Consider the following 21,519-nt stretch of genomic DNA (forward strand, 5'->3'; position numbering starts at 1 on the left):
CCTGGATCGGTTGTTTCATACTGGTACGTATGGGGAAACTATAAATAAATTCGTTTAAAAATGTGGTTGGGAAACCATTCTATAAAACTCATCGTATCACACACGATTAGATCACCAATATAATATTAGGTGAGAAGTACAAATTGCGAGGCTTGTTATAATGAAAAACGAAAATTAAAAAACACACAGCTTTTACTCCTTGAAAAGATAACCAAGAAATTTTATTACGAAAGAAGTCATTTAGTTGTTGCTTTGCATGTTGTAAGTCGGTAACTGCTGTTCTCACTCATGGGTCATTTACAGTTTAAAGGCCAGAGGTGTCTCATATCTAGCCAAAGTGCAGACCAGATATTGTTAGCACGACTGCGAGAAGTGCTTGTTTGACAGACAGTAAGGGCATACGCCAAAGCCTCTGCGTTGAGCCTTGTTTTGTTAGTGTATTTCCAAATAAATTTGCAAACTCGATTTCTGGAAAGTTTCGAAAGCTTAGCCTAATACATCATTAGATGGCAGAAGAGGCTCCATAGACTATATCGCACATTACATTATACAGTAAGTACACACAACAAAATCTAAAATTAATTTAACTTGTCGGTAACATTGCAAGGGTTGAAATAAAGAGCTCCGAGGGTCTGAGAAAATATCAAATTCCCGCTTTCGGTTGGGGCTTAACTGTGATATGGCCTCGTCGAGTTTTTCTTCTTACCATCCTAGCTGCGTGTCCAGCCAATCGAACCCTCCTTCATTTCACTACCTTACTAGTATCAGGCCACCCGCATAAATCACCGAAGTCCCTCGTCATGTGCCATGCCAATTATCAACTAACAAAATACTCTTACGCCCACATACAGGTGACCATAAATTAGCTGACGATTTGAAGGTCGTGTACTTAATCATTCGTTACACACACGATAAATTCATATATTGCAAAACGGTCATACAACATTCAATTTCGTTTCACATGCCAGGAACTTCCACCCAGAATCCGATACTTCCCAGACTACTTTGTTTTAAAACATTCTTAGGTTTATGTTGTTCTGTCATAAGAAGTATCAGTTACAACTGAATGAAATTACTGTTGTTTCCGACGTCAAGTCCACAGCCCACAATGTGTTGTAGCAGGGACACTGACATGTTCGAAAATAAATGTCTTTTATTCCTTAGCTAATAAGTGTCAATACATTCCTCATATTGCTGACATATATCGGTCTGCTATTGTCCTGCTGTTTCTGATTACGCTGCAAGAAAGCAGGTTTCGATTTACAGTTCCATGACGGAAATTACGTAAACAAAATTTCACACAGCACAGAAAAGAAGTGGTGAGATCGGCTTGTTGCTTCTATACTGTGAGCGGATGACATGTCATTATAGGAAATCAAATATGACACAGGTCTCAATAAATCTGGGAGAGAAAATAAATAATAAAAGCAAAATATTTAAAAGTAGAGTATAGGAGACTACGTACACAAGAAAACGACATGGAGACGGAAAGGGTGAAAAGGGAAGAAACAGAAAGAAAGAATAAAAAGAACAGAATGAAAAAAATCACTGCGACCTGGTCGCCACTGGGTACGAACCTAAACTTGTTCCACTCATTCTCCGGTCAGTCCTGTCTATTTATATTCTATTTTCCTGAGATCCATATTTATTTTATCCGCCACCTTCTTGATCTTTTAAATTGCCGTTTACCAACAGGTCCCAAAACTTAAGTTCTGAGCGCATTTCTTTTTCATGTTTTGGTGTCCTTGAGTCCAATGTGATGTCGTCACATCCTTAAGCTAACTGAAATTTCTAAAGTAAGAAAATATATAGTGATGCTCACACTATAGGCAATAAAACCACTATTTATGCATCGATGGTGAAGAAATGTTGTCCGAACATTTTTCATACTTCGGTCCTTGTGAAAAGACGTGAAAATGGATTCTGTCTTACATAAAATGCTGGAAGTGGTCGCCTACGGCGCCCATGCACATCTGGACTCGATGCTCCAGACATTTTGGAGACCAGGTTCCTAGAATACCTGGCAACAAGATCCCCAGAATTAACCCAACAAGAGTTTCTTCCTGGACGGAAATGCCTACACGAAGAATGTCTACTCTTGATACTGGTTATCTGTTATGGCCACAATAATCCCCTGCTTCAGGTCGGAACAGATTTAAATCTGCCTCACTCTAGCGCCATCACACTTAACACCTGTTTGTTGTTTTGTATTTATTTTAGGTAACACACTGCTAAAATCAAGTATACCCTTGGCCTAGGTAACTGTGTCTACAGCACAAACAAATACAACTGTACACATCGATTTATGAACATCTGAATTGGAGCCCCAGATTAATAGATCATCTGAAAACATACGCATCACCCTGAAGAGAAACAACCAATGGAAAGGTAGGCAGACGGTATCATGGCCCGTGTGTCTAATCAGTCCCTGATAAGTATTCAATAAACTACGGTAATTTGTTGTAAGGTGTTTGATAACAACATGGCGGCCAAGCAAAATCTATATTTAGCTCCCACTTTTATGATTATTAAAAGTAATGAACCCTTGGAGCTACGTAAGAGTAAGTATGTAAGGAATGTGTCATAAACTCACTAATAAATTTTCAGGAAACATCTTTTTCATTAACAGTTAGAAGCATGTAGATGGAGCAAAAGTGTTGCTGCATCTGACAAACGTAACGCAGTCGGCATGTATATTAGCACAAAACATGCGCAGAATTGTATAATTAAATTGTACACTTGCAAGGACATAGAATAGTGTTTGCTAGCCTCAAAATATAGTTAAAATATATCAATTAGTGTAAGAGTGACGTAAAGTCTTCGCATAACTTGTTAACTTTTCAAGAACAAAATTTCTCTGGCGTTTTTGCGAACAAAATTATGTCCACGAACACCGCCATGCCACATGCCCCATGCTGGCTTGTTTGAGATAAGGAACCGAATTTCACTTTTGCAGAAATGGCCTTTGAACACTGACGAAAATACAGAACAAATATTTTAGCGTTCGTATGTCGATTATCAGAGCTTAGAAGGCTGAACCGCGTACTTGGCCGTCATCATGACTTAACATCAAAGACAAATGTCAAAGAGCAATGTTCAGAAACTGATAATTCATCACAATAGTCTCTTCATGTCTAATAAACGTTTGGCGCTGTTGGCTAAATTAACACAGAACACAACGCAGATCGTAACATAACGTTACTCATCAGTATACCAACCAGATCTCCATTTTCGGAGGACGGGAGAGTTCAAATTCAATTACAACTCATATCTTACCAGATCAAATGCTCAAAGCAGACCATCTCTTACTCCAGTGGCTCATTGATTCTTTGATTATTTAAGGATTCCTTTTCAACTGGGTGGGTAGGGTATTTAGCGCAGTGGAGGCACTCAACTACGGGAAGAAATAGATTTTGGATTCTCAGTCACGCGTCATATTTTAACCGTAAAAATAATATTCAATTTTCTGACGACTTGAACACAGATTACATAACAAAAGATACTTTACTGTTTACTTAAGAGAAACAGAAGAAAGAGAACCTAAGTTCTACAGTGATGGCTTCCCTTCAGTCGTATGGAAGTGAATCACGGTCGCCAAAGAAACGAGCTTTAAATGGAATATACACGTAATTTACATTAAATTCCTGTTCTCTCATAAACGGTGTATCCACCTTTATATGATAAAAATTAAAATCAGAAATGAATTAAAACTATGTCAGATTTGAGATTTTCACAGCGGTGAGTGAAGATTTCTGTCTTCTGGGTTGTTACGCTGTGTAGTCTGGTAGATGTTTACCAACGTTTCTTCGAATTAAAACTAGTTGAAATTTTAGGAAAAAAATCGAATTAAAGTAAACTATGGGTTGAGCATCTTTACAAAAAACGCACAATTCCAAACTAACTGACGGAGCAGAGAGAGAGAGAGAGAGTTAAAATACTCACAATCGTTCGAGACTTTCCCCGCCTTACAGTGCCCGTATGTTCGTTATCTTGCTAACTAGGGCCTGCCACCGGCCCCTATTCCGAGCCACATAAATCCAGTTCATATAGACGCACCATTTCCTTAAGATTAATTTTAATACTTGCCTCCTACCTAAGCCTACGTCTTCCGAGTGATCTCTTTCATTCAGGCTTTTCAATAAAGTATGAATTATAGCGGAATAATAAAGCATCTCCTCGATGAAGTACTGAATTGTGTCGAAAGCCATCGAGTGTCGTAGTTGTAGTAGACGGATGGGAATGCTTTAACTTCCCATTACGTGTTAATTTCACCCACTTCGTGCAAAATAAACTGCCTTAATTAAATATACCAAACCTGTGGCAATCTATGTCGTTATTTATGGAAGTGCTTAGAGACTTTATGGCAGTAATAGACGGAAAGAGATTGGCATTGTTATGAAAGTTACAATGAGGGGATACAATTGGTTTTAAATGCAGCATAAGTTCCCACGGTAAAGGGGCGAAAGAGGGGAAATTTTCATGATAAAACATGACAGCAAACAATAACTGAACCACACAGCAACAGAAACGACAATACGATAATCATAGCACTTGTGTGTTTATGATAGACTTCACAGTCTGACTTCCGTTTTTGCCAACAACAAATGAGAGCAATGCGCGCGCAACTGTAATGGCAGAATCTGTATTTCCACAGCGTAAGATCATCTTAGCAATGGCTCGCGTCTGAACATCAGAATACCTATGCCAACGGATTTTACAAAAACAAGTAATAACAATTAATAACGAAGCACATTATACTCTGCAAGAAACAGAAATACCTTAAGAAATTATGGTTGAAACAATGCAACAATGAATCGATAAATTAATTAAATTATTTCACTTTGTCGCCATGTCATTTCTAACTTTCCTAAAAAATTTCATATGAGTCTTCAAAGCCTTCCTCTAAATGGTGTAAGTATTCCTTCGACCTCAGAAATTCGTACTGAACTAATTACATGTATATCAAATCTAAAACTTCTTGACGATGGTGAAGGGTCAGTTGTATAAAAATTTTCTTGGATATTATCCATCGTCTAGTAAATATAAAACGTGAAACGACGTTTCGGAGATGGGACTCTATCTCCGTCTTCAGGTTCCTACACAGTTGGGCCCACAGAGCTAATCCCTATCTCCGGACGAGGGATTAGCTCTATCTAGTGGGCCCAACTGTGTAGGAACCTGAAGACGGAGATAGAGTTCCATCTCCGAAATGTCGTTTTACGTTTTATATTTACTAGACGATGGATAATATCCAAGAAAATTTTTATTCAATTAATTACATGTAGCCAAAATATTATCAAACTTGGCTCATAAAACAAATTAGCGTATGTAATATTGAAGTGTGGACGGAAAGGTGAACTCGTCAGTTTAATAGGATTACGAAAGAAACATATAAATAACATTTAGACAAAAAAGCATAATTTGGGCAGAGATTTCTCTTTTGACACCACGCCGGGGAGCATAAAGTAATCTCTCGCCTCCGTCCAGTGCAGGAATTAGTAATGAGCGAAGGTTATCTGCATTTCCCTTATACTGCTTCAGTACAATACGTGACACTTCACTAGCGTGTTGGTATCGATAATGGTGTCGCTTGGTTACTGCAACAGGTAAAGGCCCTAATCTGAAACTGCAAAGGCAGAGAATGAACGGCACGTGGTCAGTATCTGGCATGTTAATGTTGCAGCCTGATAATAGGCCGGCACAAAGAATAACAATTCGTGCTCCTTTCTGTTTGATCACGAGACACTGCCAGAACAAAACAAAATGACTGTCTTCTAGATTTCCACACATTAATTTCTTCCTTCGTCCGGCCTTCAGTTCAACCCATCCTAACAGCCCTTACCTCACTAGCCTAAAGAAACGAAGTGGCCTATATAAATTGTTAAGTATAGGCTGCGTTGGGCCTTGAAGAAAGGGAACCAAAACCGACTTGGAGGCTTTTACAGAAAAATCCTGAGAAGAATCTACGGCCCTACCCGCGTGAATGATGGTTGGACAGCAAGATATAACCACGAGCTCTATGTGTTATATCGTAATGTAGATGTGGTGAAAGAAATTAAATTGGCAAGGCTGAGGAGGCTGGAACATCTCTACTGGATGCCAGATAACTCAGCATGCACAAAGCTGATATTCACCATAGAAGGTGGATTGACTGCATACAGGAAGACTTGAAGAATCTGGTGGGCATTCGAAGCTGGAGACGGAAGGCGTCGGATAGGGAGAAATGGAGGAAGATTTTGAAGGACGGGGTCCACCAAGTACTGTAGCGCCGACTGAAGAAGAATACCGAATAGAAAATGGGCAGAGCGTACTATACTAAAACCCCTGTCTCCTGGCCAAGCTTCTGCAGGAAGCTAATACAAAAGACGTAGACAATATAAGGAGAAAAGCAGGGAAATATCTGGCAACCAAGTTTGCCCATGTAATCCTCTCCCTTTCCTGGGATGGGTTATATTTGGGTTCGTCATACAGAGCACTCACTACTGGAACACACAAAAATCAGTAAATCAGTGTACTTACCGTCTGCTAGAAGCCTCTGCACGATGTTCACCATGTCCTTGATCTCCTTCACGTAGAATTCAGATTCTGTGTCGGGCGACATGCCCAAGTCTGAGTTATCAGAGTTAAGGATAAGATTGTGTAAACAGACGTCACAAGAAAAGTTTCATATTCCAGCAACAAGAATCATCGATTGTTAGGTTATTTAATGACGATGGCTCACCAGAGACTTTGGCGTTCAGTGAGATGACTGGGCGATAACGAATAAGGAGTAGGCAAAGGTGGTCGTAGACCTTGGAAACATTTACAGTTCGCAAGCTTTCTCTGCCTATGAAATTTTACATCCAGAAATTTAAATACGATGTTTCCCATTCCCGCATGGGTGATACATGTTCTTCTCATTTGCTTTTCCTTCATTTAACCTTCCTAACTACGTTTATTATCCCGTCCCTCGTCTAAGAAACGTAAAAATTCAAAGACTGTATTTAAAACCATGACAATTTTATGTATTATGTAGGCATAAAATTTACCCTTAGGTAAGAACACATTAGGTTTTCTAGAAACTTGCGAAATGCCTACAATATTTAGTTCTTAAATCAGAAGGGAAGAGAGGCCATTTGGGTGACCCAGGCGTAGATGACAAGATAATATTAAAACGGATAGTAAATAAGCAAAGTTTGATAATGTGGCGAGACCCCGATTCGTTCAGGTTCCGTAACAGACAGGCAAATGCTTTGCTAGCTGAGCGACTATCCATACGGAATCACTTGGTGTACAGTTTTTCAAATCAACATGGCGACAATAGTTCACACATTGTTTCACAGGGGGCACAGCAGATGTCACGATGGGGGCACATAATCACGACAGCGTTTATAACACGTGTTCTATTGTTCTTCCGGAACGTAGGCGGTTTGCTACAAGGAGGCAACAGAGCATTCCTCTTCCCTTACGAAATTCGAACTGTGTTTGATAAATTCGGGATTAAATTGAGTCCCCTAAAACGGCCATTTGAAATATGGAACCAGGAGAAAAATATTAAGATGGATCTTCTGGAAATATAATGAGGATGGGATAGCATGTTTTGGTATTAGCGCTGAACCATCGAGTTTCAGTCTCCAAAGTTGTCAGGCTAGAGAAATGGACATGAAACATGATCTCTTAAAATGGGGAGAGAACGTTAATTACAGGTGTTTGTTAACAAAAGCCCCAGCAAAATTCGATGCGTCCACCGATAAAGTTAAACGTAATTATCATTTCCCGGCTCCAGGTAGAAACTGCTGTAATGCAGGCAAGCGCTTGGAGGTGTCATGCAGTTCCAACCAGAAACCGGGAAGTGACAAATGCGTTGAACTTTAACAGTGAACGCGCTATATAAAACACAATGAGGAACTTGATTCATGCAGACAACCTGGTATTGTTAGGCCAATGAAATCTGGGAGAATACGACAGATCAGCTATGATGCGTGGTATAAAGCAAGCGTATGGAATTTTGATTGCGAAACTTCTTGGGAAATGACTACTAGGAAGTCTGGGAAGGTCACAGAGAAATAAGATGACACTGGTTCAGTACCGTGTCCAATGGCAGACTTCCCTATTAGCGATGTTGAACTTTGGAATTCCATAAGCAAATATTTACTTAGGGTCAGCGGCGGCGAAGGGGGAGGGCGTCGCCTTATCTCTCTTATTGTTGCCACAGTCTGCCTTGTTCTTTTATCTGAGACCGACAACAATGAAGGAGGAAATGAGAAAGTTTTCGATAAAAGCATGTGGACAGCAAACGACAAATTTTAAATTCCTTTCATTAAATGCTTTGTTGACAGCATATTAATGGTGTACAGTTCGGTCACATTATCACTCCTTATCTTTATCTTCCTGAGTAATTGGCAACAGTTGGCAACATGGAAGTCTTCATCAATCAAGACTGACGTACTTTACAAGTAGTGTTATTTGGGTTTGCACGAGCATGTTCATATTATGCTTACAAAACTTATTTTCCTCGAAGTGAGTGATACTTTAAGTTACATAATTTGTAATTGTTGTGGGACCCAGACACTTGCAGGGAAGACAAATCAGTTACTCTTTGAGTTGTGACAGCAGTAATTTTGTTTGGTGGACAGGGATGTGTATTTTGTTTCCTTGCGAAGTCCGGTATCAAACGGAATAATGATTTCTGGAGGAAACTAAAAATCCGGTGCATCTAAAACGAACAGAAAAAAATTACAATAATTAAAGTCACCTAAAATACCGTGCACTTTCTATTCCCTGAAGGGGTCTCGTCCAGGTCCTCGCGATTGGCTCCGACGCCAATGCTTGGGGATGCTACTGTCTTTATCCATTATTTATGTATGTATTATTTCAAGGGACAGGTTTCTCTTCTGTCAGCTAGTACAGCGTTCAATGGTACGATTATGAGTAATGGATGTGGAAAGAAGCAGTCAATGTAGTCGCAGGCACCATCCGAGTATCTGCCTGAACGGGCTGAATAAAACAACGAAGAGACGTGTCAGGATGACTAATCCCCTGACCGAAATTTGAACCCGATGCCACCCGGATAGAAGTAAAATTGCTAACCAGAATACGCCTCGCTAAACATCATGAGTGTACATTCCCGACAACTGCTAGTTAATACCGTATTGAAACTGAGACTGTTCTAATATGACGTCTGCCTCATATGTTGCAATTCGTAAACAAAATTCTCATCTTACCTTCTAACAAGCTGGAGACACAGACACAAATATTTATGTTGTCACAAGACAGTGTGCCACGTCGAAGTCGCCCAGCGTCCAAATATATTCCATCAACTTAGGTTCGTTTCTGATATTTATCACAGCACATTTGGGAATATGTTATTAACACTTTCTACTTCACTTTGTGTCCAAGTTTTCTCAGAGAACTTCCGTCTACATAACCGTTTTGCAGCGAGTCATCAAACGACCTGCGCCCTGCGACGCAGCACTGCAAAACAAGACAGTAAATTCCCCCACGCCGGCAGAATGTAGCGACGTGGTCTGAGGGTGGTCACAAGCCGTGATGCACTGGTCAAACTCTGCAGACTTGCAATCCTGAATAATGAACTTTGAAGTCAATTCCAGTGTTGTAAGCAAAGTTCTGCATGCACCACATACGTGCTCCACACTAGGGGATGGACAAAAGAGGGAGGGAGTAGTAGGTCTCAGAAGGGGAGCGGGGAAATACGTAGGAGGGGGAGGGATGTAATGTCCGGTTCGAGTTAACTTGAAACTGAGGGAATAGATCACCTGTTACACTATTCAATACCGACTCAAAAAATCCTAACAACAGAAACAGCAGATCACAGTTGACACCAACAAGTATCCGAGACATTTCGTTTTGCCAACAAAACCAGCATTAATAACCGGATAAATCTCATTTATAGGCAGCCTTTCCACGTGCTGCGAACTGAGGTAGACGCCATCTGGAACGTTTTAAAGAGGCGGGGACGGTCTCAAGGGTTGGACATTTGTCCGTGAAGGAAAATCTCTTTGTCTAAGCACGATACAAAGTTAGCGTACAGAGGGCGTAGATGTAAATTCGCTTGCCATTGCCAGCAAACAGAGCATCATCTCAAACGCCAAACGCAACGATACACAACAGGGTTCCCTAAGTCTGAACACTTTATCAATCCATCTAACAACGTTTTCAACATTGTTCATTTCAGGTTGCCACAGCGGGATGTCTTCTGGATTGATGCGTCATGTAATCCGGTAGTAGTTTATCGACGTTTCAGATACTTCCTGCTTCCACAATCAGGCCCTGCAACTCTGAAACGTCGGCAAACGTCTACCAGATTACACAACAAAATCAGCCAGAAGACAGCCATTTGTATATGCATCATTTATTTGGTAAATATCATACAAAATTACAACATTAAAATTTAATTTAATGTAGCAAGCTGCGTTTGAATTAAGAATCTCTCCTCCCGTCGATTTCTCGATTTAAAATCTGTATGTTCCATGAAGCGTTGGATGTAAACTTCAGTACAGCAAGACATTGTTTCAAATTACAATCAACATGCAGCTTTGTTCCTGTTCAGATTCGTCACCTGCAAAAATTTCTGCAGTTTTTCCCCCACTGACTTATTATCTTTTACAGAAGGCTTTAACGCCCCTCCCCATTAGATATGAGACCGGCTGAGCCCCACTTCTGGTCTTTAAGGGGTGAAATATCACTATTATCAAACACATACAAAAATTTTCCCTCAAGATTAACTCCATACGTTCAAGATATCATTGGAGACCATCAATGTGAAATTCGACGTAATTCAGGAACTACTGGTGATTATATACATATGGTACTGCATTAATCAGATACTGGGTAAAATGTCAGTGAAATGGGACCACATATAAACCATTTATAGACTTTAAAAAATTATTCAATTAAGAAAGAAGTATTACAAAGCATTCTTACTGAATTTGGTACACATATGAATCTAGTACAGCAGGGATTCTCAATTTTGTGTGTCTGATACCCTTAATGAAGCAACAGAAAATTCGAGTGCCACATGCAAATAAAATTTGGAAATACTGGAAACGGGGGGAAATTTTTACATCTTTCGAGCTATATTAGCTTTGCTGAAAGTTTACAATCTCATTTTTATTTTAGAATTGTATTTGACACAGGATTGATAAAAGCTTGCGTTTAATTAATTTTATAAGAATATGAATGAGGATTTATGGTCCCCTGAAAAGCATCTTTGGTACCTCAAGGGGTACCGGTACCACAGTTTGATAACCGCCGAGTTTGGGTAATTATGACGTTACTATTACTGGATCTTTTATCTTTATCCATCGTCATGTATTCTGTCTGAACTGAACTTGTTTCATTCTTTGGGCGATGAACAGCAAAGAAAAACCATTGTTCCTGCCGGCAATCCATAGAACCGTTTGCTACATGAATAGGTCAAGTAAGAAATCAAAGATGGCCGTCTTCTGGGTTGTAGCGGCGTGTAGTCTGGTAGATTTCCACCAGCGTTTCAAAGGTCATACTGCCTCCGTCATCATGGCGATGAATCTCCCTGATGACGGAGGCTGCATGACATCTAAAACATTGGTGGAAATCGACCAGACTACACGACTCAACAACCCAGAAGACAGCAATCTTAAGTTTACCAACGTTTCAGAGGTCCTTCCTGCCTCCATCACTCATTCATCGTCCTGATGACAGAGGCAGGAAGGACCTCTGAAACGTCGGTCAACTTCTACGGTACTACACGACGATATAACTCAAAAAGACAGCCATCTTCATACTCACCGCCGTGAATACCTCAAATCCCACTAAGTAAGAAATCAGTCTTTCACGAACACACTCTTCAGTTACGAACTGACATATAATTTCTAAAACAGTATTCACAGAGTAGGGATGGGTTAAGGGTGACCCCCCCCCCCCCATTCTGAAATTTGATTCGACATTAAGAACTGTTCTAAAAAACATATAAAGACGATGATGAAGGAACAAATCTCTGTCAGTAAAATATTTAATTTGTGACGTAAGGTAGTACAATACAGTTTTGTCAACTGTATTTAAACAATATGGATGTGATGATGTCACACATATTCCTCCCATACAATTTTAGGCGATTTTCGAAAGAAATCGAAACAATTTAGTCCTTCCTACCAGATTAAAAAAAACTGTCGAGACGTTTGACTTTGGCTTCCTTTGTGTCATTTTAAGGGTTAGTTTGCTTACGGGTGTAAATAAAACGTTATGTATGTCTACCACTCGACAAATTTTGATACAACCTACTTTACAGCACTATTATACAAATATCATGATGTGTAAAAAAGTTGCATTCAGTAATTCATTTTAAAGGTCGCTTTACTTAAGAATCTAATGTAACTAATCTTCAACAGATTCTGATTAAGTTTCAAGTTTCAAATACGGAAAGTCCGTTGCATTAGCGGGCCTAGTTTGTTGCATATGCAAATTCAATTCAGTAAGGCATTAATAAATTTTAACAGCCACTTTACATAAAATCCTGGATAATTTTTTTTATATATATTTGGAAAATTTCGGAAATCCGGACTGGTATTTCTGTGTGAATTTCATTCACTTCCTTTTGACATTCACATTACTAAAACCCAAAATATACTTCACTGTAGGTATTCACCTGGGAGTAAATGCCTAGAATAAATTTAGTGTTTAAAAGGAATCACAGAAATCACATTTTATAGCTTTTTAATACGGGACGTTCATTTTAGAAAGAAAGCACGACTTCATAATACATGGCATGTTGTTCTATTGAGACAGTGTACTAAGTGATTTAGAGGGTGGTTGCAAGAAACCAGTCCTTACGTCTTCCAGCGTGTCAGTACGGACCGAACCCCTCAGTTGCATTCCCAATTCAGCACATTGCCAGTTCAATGGAACGTCCTGGTTAGGCGATTAAATGTTATTTCTTGGCACTTACTGGTTTGGAAACACTTGTTAGCACAATATAAATTATTTGCTAGCAAAATAATGTTCTTCTTTGGTCAAAAGCATGGCCCAACTTGCTTGATCAAAACACAACACTGAACTGAGTTGAGACACACTGGACAAACGACGGTTGTATGGTTGTTTGGGTTGGCAAGGTCAGCGGTTCCCCCACCACTAAATTTCTAAGTTGTTGGTTACCTATCGAGTGATCAAGTCCACCTCATTTCTGGAGCAGAAGGTGACTGAAATTTGGGTTGCGTTATAATAAACACTTTCTACTTACATAAGACTAGCCGATTTTGAAAGAATCTACCGTAATTACATTTACTGATACATGATTTGAAGCTTTCGAGGCGACTAAAACTCAGGGTTCAGAACCCTGATTATGGGGACGGAGGTGACTCCCGAAACGTTGGTCTCTTCGTGTAAGCAACTGACGCGCCTGATTGCCCGAGAAGATTCTATTGAACACTTTCTGCGTATGCGCCAACACTGATATCGTATTAATCGACTTCCCAGTTTATTGCACACAGCCTACTCGGCAGGCGAACGTCATACATAAATGAAATGCACTTTTGTAATGCCACACCTAAGGTGTACATGTCCGATATTGTCACAATTCAACACTGCGTTAATGTCAACATACCTAAGATCAAAATATGTTATATTAATTTAAGATTCAGAATTCTTTGGGACTGCAGGTTATAAAAATATTTACGAATATGTATGAGACTTGTACAGTAGATTCCTCCTACCTTTCACAAATTGATCAAAGCCCGTTAAACGTTTTTGGAGATGATGCTTGAAATTGAACAGGCATGGTCACCTCATAGTGCCATCTGCTAAGAACGCATTAAAGCTGTGTCTGATAATCGATTAATAGACGTGGGAGCAGTTAACTTTTTTCTTCGTGTCAGCTTCCGTGGGTCACTAGCGATAGATTCGCGGAAGTATAACCCCTGAAATACGAATATGAGCAAGCCATTCAGTTAAATGCAGACGGACACATATTCTTTTCAACTCTTACTTTGAATTGTGTTTTACGCGTGTCGGCTGTGTGATAACAATTTCCACGTATTCATGACTTACCAAGGGTAGGCTTCGAGCTATGTTTATAAATCGCAACACGCTTCTACTGAAAGGAACTGTTATTTGAACCTGCAAGTCAATCTTGGTTTAAAATGTTATTTTTAAAATTACATAGTCTGTGTCACTTGTAGTTGTTTTTAGGTTTTCTTCATTCTCTTTTATTTATTTCTTTCCTTCTTAAGAGAGATGATAAAGAAATTGGAAAACCACCACGAAACAAAGCAAACAAGCTGGTGCAGGCGCAATGATCGAGATTAATCGAAGTGAAAGCGTCTGGGATTTTTCGAATTTCATTTCCTCACGCTCTCTGGGCAAATACCGAGGCACTCTGCAGGCCATGACCCCTTCCTCTCAAATCCATACCTGTTCATCATCGCATGCAGTCTCATTCGACAATGTGTGTGTGTGTGTGTAACCTTCATAATTAAAACAATGACATTAAATAACAAGGATTACTCAAAATAAGTTAAGTTTCTGAAGCAGTTTCCTACAAGAGCCCACTTCTGTACCAAATAGACGATAATTTTGCTTGCAGTACCCCTGTGACGAGAAAGATCTGTGAGACAATGTAGGTTGATTTTATTCCTGAGAACGGAGGGTCGTAGTCATTTAAAATTTGATTTTATAGTAAGATCCACAAATCAACTAAGCTGTTACCACAGAGTGGTCACGTCACTACCATGTCTTTCTCTTCTAAATATTGTAAGGAACACAGATGTTATTAGTTATTTACACAAATGTTTGTAATCATATGTTAGAGAACGAATCTACTAGGAAGGAATAGTAGTAACGGTGGTATTAAAATCTACACAAACTATAGTTTTACAGAACCATAAAATGCACCACAACTATAAGGACTTCTCGTGTTTGTAATTCGCTTCCTTTCAGTACAAACTGTTGCACACTTTTAAGATTAATAAACGAATATATTATTAAAGCAACAACATTTTTAGCTAAGTGAGTTGCATATGAAAATATCGACAAAAATTAAGAACACGAGAAAGTGCAGAATATTCATTGACTACACTTCGTATTTAAAAGTGGAACAACATAAAATATCTATATCTTTTGTCTGATACGAATATAATTTAAGACGTAATTGTATGCCCTAGCAAAGCGTAATACCCAATCCCGCTAGGCACGTGTAAAAATATGTAGTTGTAACGTTGTCTAAACTGCAGGTTATGTCATCAGGTAAATTATTAACAGACCTACTAACCTCCTCATTTACATAAATCGCAACACTAGTTAAGTTATTTTGCTTCAGGGCCGACATGTTTTCTCCTTAACGTGAAAGGAAATAGAATTTACTGGACTGTGCAATGCGTTATGAAAACTGTACAACAGGGGGTCAGTTCACAAAGTCCCTCTCCAACAGCGAGAGTTATACACCTTGAAGACACCGCAGATGGAAACGCCAAGACCTTACGGTAAAACGGGGAACAGGGAAACTACGGTAGTTGTTAACACTCATCAAAGCCAAATTATAAAAAAGTCCTAAAATCCAATAAAGCCATGTGTTCATATAAAATTACAGTTGCATTAAACATAAAATATAAATAAAGGTAATAAGAACAAACACCAAAGACAATATGAAAGTTATAAAATTGGTTTTCTTTTAGCAAATGTAGAAATATTGGCGAGGAATCCACAGACTTTTCCGTGCATACACAAATTCAAAACATCGATTAGCAAAACTGGACACAAATCGAAAATCGCCAATACCTGAAACTGCGGCTAGCAATATCCTGTATGCGAGGAATTAGTGCGTCTTATTAATATAATATATTTATTTCAAAATATTTTACCTTCCCAGCAAGGTCTGGACATAAATTTGACCGTTTGTTATTATAGTTAAGTTCCTTACGTGGTCAATATACGGGTTGGTGCAAAAGTAAAACTACGTAGCTGGACCGATGCCCCTCTGCTGCACAATTACACAATTCTCGAGCATCTGACAGCCGAAAACACACCCTGCATTGTTAATATAGGCATAAATCGTATAAGTCGGTCAGTAACTCCATGCACCACGGAGCTTTCCGCGAACCTGTTATTCGTTCAATTAATGAAGAAATCCCCGCCTTTTATGGAACCCGAAGGTCTATTACTTTATTCACATGAGACGGCCCCTTTACCCTATTCCGAGCTAGACAAATACAGTCGTTAGAATATGAGGTACTCACTGCCGCGTGTCCGAATATGGCTGTCTTCTGGCTTGTAGCGCCGTGAAGTCTGTTAGACGTGTACCGACGTTTCAGAGGTCCTTGCTGCTTGCATCATCAGGGCGATCACCCATTAAGACAGCCATATTCAAATACAGTTCAGTTTGCATTCTTATATCCTGTTTCTTTAAACTCGGGTACAGACATGTGCATTTTACCGTAACGTAACATAGAATGCGCATATGTGTACCCCGCTTTAGATTAGTTTACATATTTACCACCTACCTACGCCTAACCTCCCAAGAGTACTGCCCCTTCAAACTTTCCGTCTAAATTTGGTAGATATTTTTATATCCTGCATGCTACATGCCACACCGAACCTCATACGCTTGATTATATTACTATAATATTTAGTGAATAGTGCTAAGTAGGAATCTATGAGATTTGAGGTTCTCGCGGCAGTGAAAGTGTCGATGTTGGTTTGGGTTGTAACGCTGCGTGGATTCTTAGGTACACCGAAATAAACTGAAAACAGCCATCTTGAGACTAGCCGACGTGAAAATCTCAAATCCTACACAGATACATTGTTTAGGAGCACAACGCATTTCCAACTTAAGCGCACACAAGGTAATGTGTTTTCTTGCAGTGATACACCTCTACTAACGTTTCGGAGAAATATACCGCCTCTGTCTTCAGGACAGTATTTTTTTTATTCCGAACATTGGTATCTACAGAAGAGTCTACACGGTGTCACAACCCAAAAAAAGTCGGTCAGGGCTCCTGTGTAATACGTAACGGACTGTGAATGCCATTTCGAAAAGAACGGTGCCGGTCGCAGACACTAGCGGTAATCAAAAGCAGCCTGGACTGTGGTGTAGTTGAATCTTTGAGTTTGGGTTTCCATAGAAGCGTCTAGACCAGGAACCGCCTCGTCAATCTGGTATTTCTTCACCTTACCTGTCTTTAAAGCCAAGTTAACTTCACACGGAATATACACTCGTACCTCAAGTTACAGGCCAGCTCTTACGAGTTCATTATGGTTCCTCAGCTACCTGTTAGTGCATAAATGCTTCAAGGCGAACGTAGCCTAATATTTAAGCTGCAATACTGAGTTCTGAAACATGATTATGGGCCTTGTAATGGGATAATGATCGCATAATATGTAATAATTTTTATGCTTAACAACGTTGTCTCAGCTGTAATTAAGAAATCGTCGTGGTTCAGTGGTAAAATAACTGCGTCTTATTCATGAAATCCTGAGTCTGATTATCAGCACGACTACAGTCTTCGTGCCATGCAGTTCCAACTGGTGTCACAGATATGCTCATAAATAGGGCCGATACGTGCTTTGAGATTAGTATATTACATGAAAAATGCGTACAAAATTTTGGTTGAAGAAAGTGAAGGGAAGACACCTCTCAGAAGACCTAAATGTCGATAGAAGAATTTTATTAAAGTGGATTTTGAGAGGAAGTGGTGTTGATTGAATTCACTTGAGTCAGGGTAGTGACCGGTGGTGGGCTCTTGTGAACACGATAATGAACATTCGGGTTTCTCAAAAGATGTTAAGTTTCTTGACTAGTTGAGCCAACTGTTAGCTTCTGAAGGAGGACTCTGCCCCGTAGATTTACATGCTTTGAAATATCCTATACCGCAAATTGTTTAATATTTCTGAAAAAAATCGCTAAGAGGTATCACACATAATCTCATGTATCAATGTTTTCAGAAAAGAGAGTCCAGTAAAGAACGCCCGCTGACGTTGACAACGAATGCAATGTACGAGAGTGGTTAAGAGACATCAGTGAACGAAAGAAATGAATGACTGATCAGAGCGTCATCTGTAGTCCGAAACTGTGTAGGGTTACGTCCGCTAAGGGAGTGTTTAAGAGAGCCAGCCCCACAGTTGAAAACCCATACTTATTTGTAAGAATCTCGTAGTTACGTTCCAGCCACACTTTGACTCGCTACTGCTCTCGGTAATTTTAGCAAAGCCAGCAATGTTTCCTGCAGATGATTGGTCAAAATGATCGACGGTTCTCTGAGGCGACACCCGGAGTTTGTCACGATCGTTGCAGTGACAATGTTTTTCTTTTAGGGTTGTGACGCCACGTGGACTAGTAGGAAGTTTAGGAGAAACATCGTCAGGCCATAAGATGGAGACAGTTATTCCGAAACGGCATTACAGCCCAGATAAAAGTCATAAAGTATCTGTACTGACAGCTGCTTGAATAGATTCCACCATTATACTCTACATTACGACAAAGCAGGTTTGCTTAACAGATTATCTGATTTCGTGACAAATTCAGTCACTCGGTGTGGTTCCTAAATAAATAACTTATAACTCTTATAAAATGTCTTATCTTCCTTCAAATACAATGAATAAACTAGCTAACTCCATAGAATTATGTCCTTGAGAAAGAGATAGTCGTACAGATGGCCAAGAAATTATCCGTATTTTATCTCGTAACTAGAAGAATGTCTGACCCACCTTCACTAAACGGGTAAGAACACTACGAAAATGGACTTTAATACAAATAAATATGGTACAGAGAAAGAAGAATATATCCAAAAGAAGATTATGAAGTCGGAACAAATTGGACAGAGAAAAAAGCCAGGAATAAGATGATCATCTCACACTCTTTGAGAGAATTATACTTTAGAAGCGCCACGAAGTCAGTATCGCGTTTAAACCTACATGAACCTAAAATGCGATGGAAAGTTTTTGTCCTATCCATGGAACAACATCTGCACAAATACCCCACTCTTGCTCTTCATGACGCACTTCCTTTCCTCTGCTACTGTGCTCGTACGTGTCCACCACGTGGATGCAATCGCTGGCGCATGCGCAAAGCTGATTCCAACCGCGCGATCGCAGCCATAACAGGTGGCAAGGTCATTTTTACGTCACATGTTACCAAGACAGTCGGCTTCAAATAAACGGTCTCGGACAGAGTGCCTAAACTTTTACTGACCATACGAAACAGCAGACAAGATCAGAACCACCTCTGGAGTAAAGAAAACAAACGAGATCTTTATAACTAGTAACAAACTAACAAATAATTTCGCAAGCCTGGTTACGAGTGGTCTCGGGCCACATCCTATGATATAATTGTAAGATAAAGAACAGTCCCAGAAGCAACCATAGTAGACCTCCACTTCCACGCCGAGGACTTAATGTTGGCTTCTTTCTTTTGATGTCTGCAACCGTGTTTGTATGTAAAAGTTATCTCGAGGCAGTTTAAATGCCCTGTGTGAATGATGCACGTATGAGAATATATGCTTTTTGTTCGGACATTAATTATTATCGGATGGAAAGAATGTGACCAGCAAAATATATGGGCATAAGTTGGTAAATTTAGTGAGTGATTTAGGATATTATACGACGCTGATCGTGTGACGTGTGCAAGCCACTAGTACTGTCAGAGTATCGAAATATTCGATGCTGCAGTTGCCCGGAGCTCGGACTGAAGAGCATAGACATGCCATGTAGAGTAGAATTTGAGATTCCCACGACAAGATGGCTGTCTTACAGGTTATAGCGCCGTGTAACCTGGTAGGGAGTTTACCGACTACACGGCTCTACAACCCAGAAAACAGCCATTTCGTGATACAAAATGTTTGGTTGCGGAGAACACTTAAAAATTAAGTGAATGAGGAAAAAAGAGAGAGGAAGATGTATGGAACAGGCTCAGGTTCTTCGGATTTTATTACCAGAGAGATATTCAATTCTTTGTGAAGGATACAGCCTCTTTTCAGCAGCAGCTTGTAATAAATAGAAAATGACATGGCAGTCAGGAGAACTTGATGAATCATAGTAACTTTGTAGGTATGTGACTTGTTAAAGTCATGTGTTACAAACTCATGCACTAATAGAACATGTGGTATTAACACACGCGGGACAATAATCCTTCGGAGTCATGGAATGCGCTACACCAGCGATGATTATTTTGTAATGCGCAGTTGGCAATGACAGTTTGAGGGGTGGGTGGGGGGCTGTGCTGAGCGTGAAGCAACGATAGTTCTGATTGCTCCATTTCGCATGGGGAATCAAGGCCAAACTGGTCATTCAGAAGTTGCATTTCGTGCACTTACCTATCACCTTCCTCGCCACAAAATTGCACATACGAGTCGCGTTTCCTTAATAACTCCTTATACTTGTTACATAACTTCCTCATAATAAATAGATTACAGCATCGAGAACTTCGGTGCTTCCATCCTTGAAAGTAGTTGCGTTCTGCTGGCTTATTTAGTGATGCCGTGTCAATTTGTGAGGGTCAGTTATTGTGCTCTCAAGAGAATGTTGAACTGCATGACCTGGCAAAAACGTGTTCATCTTCTTCTGCTCCTCTGTCAGCATTCTTATCTTCTGCTCCTAATTTATCTTCTCTCTCTTCCTTCTCTTCTGCACCTCTTTCTTATTCGTCGTGTTGTCTGTTCCTAGGTTGTCTGATATTTCTTCTTCTATTTATTGTTCTCCCTTGCCTCTTGCAAGCGCAAAGCATGGTCCCTTGCTGGGTTATACCATTCCTCCGTACGAAACGCACTGCCCGAAATGCCTTAAACTAAAACGAGTGTGTGCGTACGCTGACGGGGTTTTGTCGTGGCGGAAGACCTTGACTATTCAAACCAGGGGCTGTTGCTACTGGTAAGAGATTATCCCAACAGGCAATTTGTCCTTTGTGAGAAGGATTTTGGTTTGATCTTCATCTTCTACGTCTAGTTTCGACATATTAGTCTGTTCCGACTCAGTTAACAGAGATACGTCATGGTACTACTGTAGGTGACAATGAATTGAAACTGTCAAGATGAAGATATTTCCAACAGCATATTATTTATACGAAGAAAAACGTGTTAACTGAGGCCTACATATTAATGCCCACATTTTAAAGAACAATGTTTACGTACCACCTACTTCCTTAGACAATCCCTAACACTGCATTTTGACCACGGAGTATATTTATGGGTTTCGTGTGACTCTCAGAATAAGTGGCGATTATTACCCTGAACAGTATTAGCAAACTGCTCTTTGCAATGCAGATACATCGCGTTTATTTTTCGAAGGCGAGGCATGTAGCATGCATGGTGGAAATGAAAAGAGATTACTTGGAGGTCAGCAGCCTAAAAATGGATCTTACATAAATTGGTTTTGAAGACTTAGGCCGGATTTAAGTTGCTACGGACGGGACCAACGCGTAATTTTGTCAATACTGTGACGAGTCTTCGAGATTAATGAAAACTGAATTTCTTGACTGGAAGAAGAACTATGAACTATTGAAGGAGTGACTGTAACTTTACTGCATGAGCAGTTGCTCTAGTCCGCCACGCTAAAATACAGTAG

General features: G+C 39.9%; 1 protein-coding gene and 1 long non-coding RNA gene across 13 annotated transcripts in view; one reads left to right on the forward strand and one right to left on the reverse strand.

Annotated features, from left to right (window-relative positions):
- fus (epithelial splicing regulatory protein fusilli) overlaps positions 1-21,519 on the reverse strand; it is a 186,956-nt gene that overhangs the window by 78,593 nt on the left and 86,844 nt on the right. For all 6 annotated transcript variants that reach the window (XR_015533764.1, XM_022060424.2, XM_022060416.2 and 3 more), the window contains exon 4: positions 6,520-6,609. Coding sequence is in view for 5 of the 6 variants with exons in the window: in XM_022060424.2 (XP_021916116.1) it covers positions 6,520-6,609 (90 nt within the window). In the remaining variant the exon portion in view is untranslated. The remainder of the gene's footprint in view (positions 1-6,519; positions 6,610-21,519) is intronic.
- Positions 335-21,519, forward strand: part of LOC110828100 (uncharacterized) — a 156,879-nt gene continuing 135,694 nt past the window's right edge. For 4 of the 7 annotated variants that reach the window (XR_015533770.1, XR_015533773.1, XR_015533771.1 and 1 more), the window contains exons 1-2: positions 336-552; positions 2,221-2,388. This is a non-coding gene — a long non-coding RNA (uncharacterized LOC110828100). Of the gene's footprint in view, positions 553-2,220; positions 2,389-15,286; positions 16,819-17,907; positions 20,141-21,519 lie in introns of those variants that run through there. The other 3 variants (XR_002542561.2, XR_015533772.1, XR_002542560.2) reach the window with 3 other exon arrangements.

Source organism: Zootermopsis nevadensis, unplaced genomic scaffold, assembly GCF_977971745.1.
Source record: "Zootermopsis nevadensis isolate Lab colony 2312 unplaced genomic scaffold, Znev_1.0 Znev_ptg000006l, whole genome shotgun sequence".
Lineage (NCBI taxonomy): Eukaryota > Metazoa > Arthropoda > Insecta > Blattodea > Termopsidae > Zootermopsis > Zootermopsis nevadensis.